At 33.7% G+C, this 3,769-nt stretch overlaps 1 protein-coding gene across 1 annotated transcript; it reads right to left on the reverse strand.

The window, feature by feature from the left end:
• Window positions 1-477: 477 nt before the first annotated feature.
• Window positions 478-1,692, reverse strand: LOC130813452 (uncharacterized). Its single transcript, XM_057679286.1, has 2 exons — window positions 1,105-1,692; window positions 478-1,026 (listed from the first exon to the last, which is right to left on the reverse strand). The coding sequence occupies exons 1-2, from the start codon at window positions 1,690-1,692 to the stop codon at window positions 478-480; spliced, it is 1,137 nt and encodes a 378-aa protein (XP_057535269.1).
• Window positions 1,693-3,769: the final 2,077 nt, after the last annotated feature.

Below are 3,769 nucleotides of genomic sequence, written 5' to 3' on the forward strand. Positions count from 1 at the left end.
GATGAGGGAAGATTGCGGCTTTGATTTTATTGATGAGGGGGAGTCCCATAATTGCATTGTATGGGAATGTCAGATCCACCACCGTGAATCGTATGGGCATTGTTCTGTTTTCATTTCTCTCCCCCACCCGTACAGGGAGTACGATTGTTTCCAGGGGTATGACTTGATTTTCTCCGAACCCGATCAAAGGTTTATCGAGGGGATGCTTTCTTCGAATTTCATTTGTGTGAGGCATTCCATGGTTATAAGATCGGTCGTGCTTCCGGTATCCACCAATATTCGCCTCACCTTCATTTACCTAATCTTGAGGGTTACCACTAAAACATCAGTGTGTGGTTGTTTCAGTGGTTGGGAAGTACTAGCATCGAATCTCATGATCGACCCATTTGATATGGTCTTTGGTGGTCCTTTGAGTAGAGTATGGACTGTCTTTCGTAGTGTAGATAGTAGGGTATTCTTCGGAGTAGCCGCCGAAAATCATGTTGATGGTTCCTTGTGTGTTGGAACTTTTTCTCTAGCCTCATCTCTTCTAGGAGATCTGCGTTTTTGGTTCCAAGGTCTTCTTTCGGTATCGCTTCTTGTGCCATAGTCTTTCCGATTGATGAACCGTGTTAACTTCCCCTCGTTGGCTAGCTGATGTAGGATACGCTTGAGTTCGAGACATTGAGCTAAGGTATGGTCATGTTCTTTGTGGTAATCACACCACAAATTATAGTTGCGACGATCATAGAGGGTGTTAGTAGGAGGCGGAGTTGGCAACTCGTCCCGGATGGCGAAGAATATGTCTTTTCTGTTCCTGTTGAACATCGGATCGTTACCTCCGTCGAGTAAGTTCCGTGTCCTGGTTTGCCCTTCCGGGGCGTATAAATGTCTGGATCTTGGAGGTCCTATATCTAATGGGGGTTCCGGGCGACGTGACATGTAGTTTCTATCCCTCCTTAATGAGTGTTCCTCTCTGTTCCTTGAGGATTGATGGGAGGATATTGGATCCTTCTTCCTTGACTTTCGCTTTTTGGGGTCATGTGCCTGACATATCTCAGAGGCCGTGATGTAACTTTGACACTGTTTCATGGCCTCCGCGTATGTCTTCACTTGACTTTCGACCAACTGGAACTTCAGTCTTTGAGCCTTGATTCTGTTGGTCAGAGCGTTTAAAGCGACTGATTCTTCTAAATCCGTTACTTCCAGCACCGCCTCATGGTATTTCTTCAAATATGACGATATGGATTCCCCTTCCAATTGCGTTATGCTGAGCAAATGGGAAATTGATTTCTCTTGCCTTCTGGATGCTACAAAGTGACCCAGGAATTTGCTCTCTAATTGGGCAAAAGTATGGATACTTCCCACTGGAAGGGAAGTATACCATGTCAAGGCTACTCCTGTGAGACTAATTGGGAAGAATTTGCACCACAACGTTGGGTTGGTGGTGTACAGCATCATCAAATATTTGTATGCCATTAAGTGCTCCTCCGGGCATGATGTTCCATCGAAGGCTGCCATATTTGAGATCTTTATTTTTGCTGGGTTAAGGGTATTCAGTATTTTAGGAGCCAGCGGGGAGCTTATTGGCATGGGATCTTTAAGAAGATTACCCCCGTCGGTGTCATTCCGCGGCGTTATGACGGGGCTGGTGGGATGGCTAGATCCCGTGAGTTTCGCTTTCTTCCTTTCATCCGTCCTTTTGTCCACCATTAATTGAACGCTTTCGAATATTCTCTGCTTCTTGCTTTCCAGTTATGTACGGGCATCTCGGGAAGCGGTTTTGGATTCACCGTCGTGGCGGTCACTTCTATTGAGGCTTCTATGAGTCTTGGATCTCTCCCGTCTCTTCTTATTTCTTTTGCTGGAACGTGACATTCTTGAGATCCCATCCTGAGATTCGTGGGATTTCGGTAGTGGGATTTGATCCGTTCTTGCAGATTCTTTATCTGGTCCGCCATGTCTTCCAATACTCGCTGTTGAGTGGGGTTGTTATGATTTATGACGGCGCAGAGTTGTTCGAAGAAGGCCGCAGTGAGGTTTTGTGCTAGCATGTCCAGATCATGGCGAGTCACGACTTGATTGTTAGCGTGACCCGCTGAAGTGTCTGTATCTGTGTTGTGCACGGTAGTGGTTTGCGTTGGATTTCTCTTGGGAGCCATGACTTTTATTCACTCCCCACAGCCAGCGCCAAACTGTTTCGTTTGTGAAACGAGAAAGTGCGAGGTACTTTAACTACTTGAGGCAGAAGTGTTATCGCGAGCAGCAATCGACGAATGGAAGTGAACTGAATTCCTGCAACACAACACGTTAGTCTTGCCCGGGGGATGATCTCCTGGAAAACCCCTCCGATGCTCAAGTTAGAACGGAGATGACAGATTATTGAATAAACGATTATAAATTGAATGCAGCAATATAGATGTCGGGGTAGAAGTTCCTTGTATTTGGGTAGGTTAATGAAGAGGATTGTGAGTAAGGATTTTTGAGGAGCTTTGATATGGTATTTTGTACTGCTCCCTCATTGATGCTGGCTGCCTTTATTTATAATGGTGGAAAGGGAGTTATTTCTGGGAGAGAGTAGATCATCATGGGTATGATGGATGGTAGTGGGTTGTTACTTTAGGGTTAGGGAAGTTACTAGCTTAGTGACAAAGCAAGGTGGTAAAAAAAATCAGAAAAGCCCCTTGACCGAGAGTCAAAGTCAACCAAAAAGTCAAAGGGTATTAAGGTAATATGACATTAATAATTAAATAAATAAATGAATGAATAAAGGTTACCATGACAACATATATATATATATATATATATATATATATATATATATATATATATATATATATATATATATATATATATATATAGATATATATATATATATATATATATATATATATATATATATATATATATATATATATATATATATATATATATATATATATATATATATATATATATATATATATATATATATATATATATATGTATATATATATATATGTATATATATATATATATGTATATATATATATATATATATATATATATAATATATATATATATATATATATATATATATATATATGTATATATATATATATATATATATATATATATATATATATATACATATATATATATATATATATATATATATATATATATGTATATATATATATATATATGTATATATATATATATATATGTATATATATATATATATATATATGTATATATATATATATATGTATAGATATATATATATATATATATATATATATATATATATATATATATATATATATATATATATATATATATATATATATATATATGTATATATATATATATATATGTATATATATATATATATATATGTATATATATATATATATATATATATATATATATATATATATATATATATATATATATGTATATATATATATATATATATATGTATATATATATATGTATATATATATATATATATATATATATATATATATATATATATATATATATATATATATATGTATATATATATATATATATGTATATATATATATATGTATATATATATATATGTATATATATATATATATATATATATATATATATATATATATATATATATAATATATATGTATATATATGTATATATGAATATATGTGTGTGTGTATATATATATATATATATATATATATATATATATATATATATATATATATATATATATATATATATATATATATATATATATATATATATATATATATATATATATAT

Source organism: Amaranthus tricolor, chromosome 5 (assembly GCF_026212465.1).
Source record: "Amaranthus tricolor cultivar Red isolate AtriRed21 chromosome 5, ASM2621246v1, whole genome shotgun sequence".
NCBI classification, from domain to species: domain Eukaryota; kingdom Viridiplantae; phylum Streptophyta; class Magnoliopsida; order Caryophyllales; family Amaranthaceae; genus Amaranthus; species Amaranthus tricolor.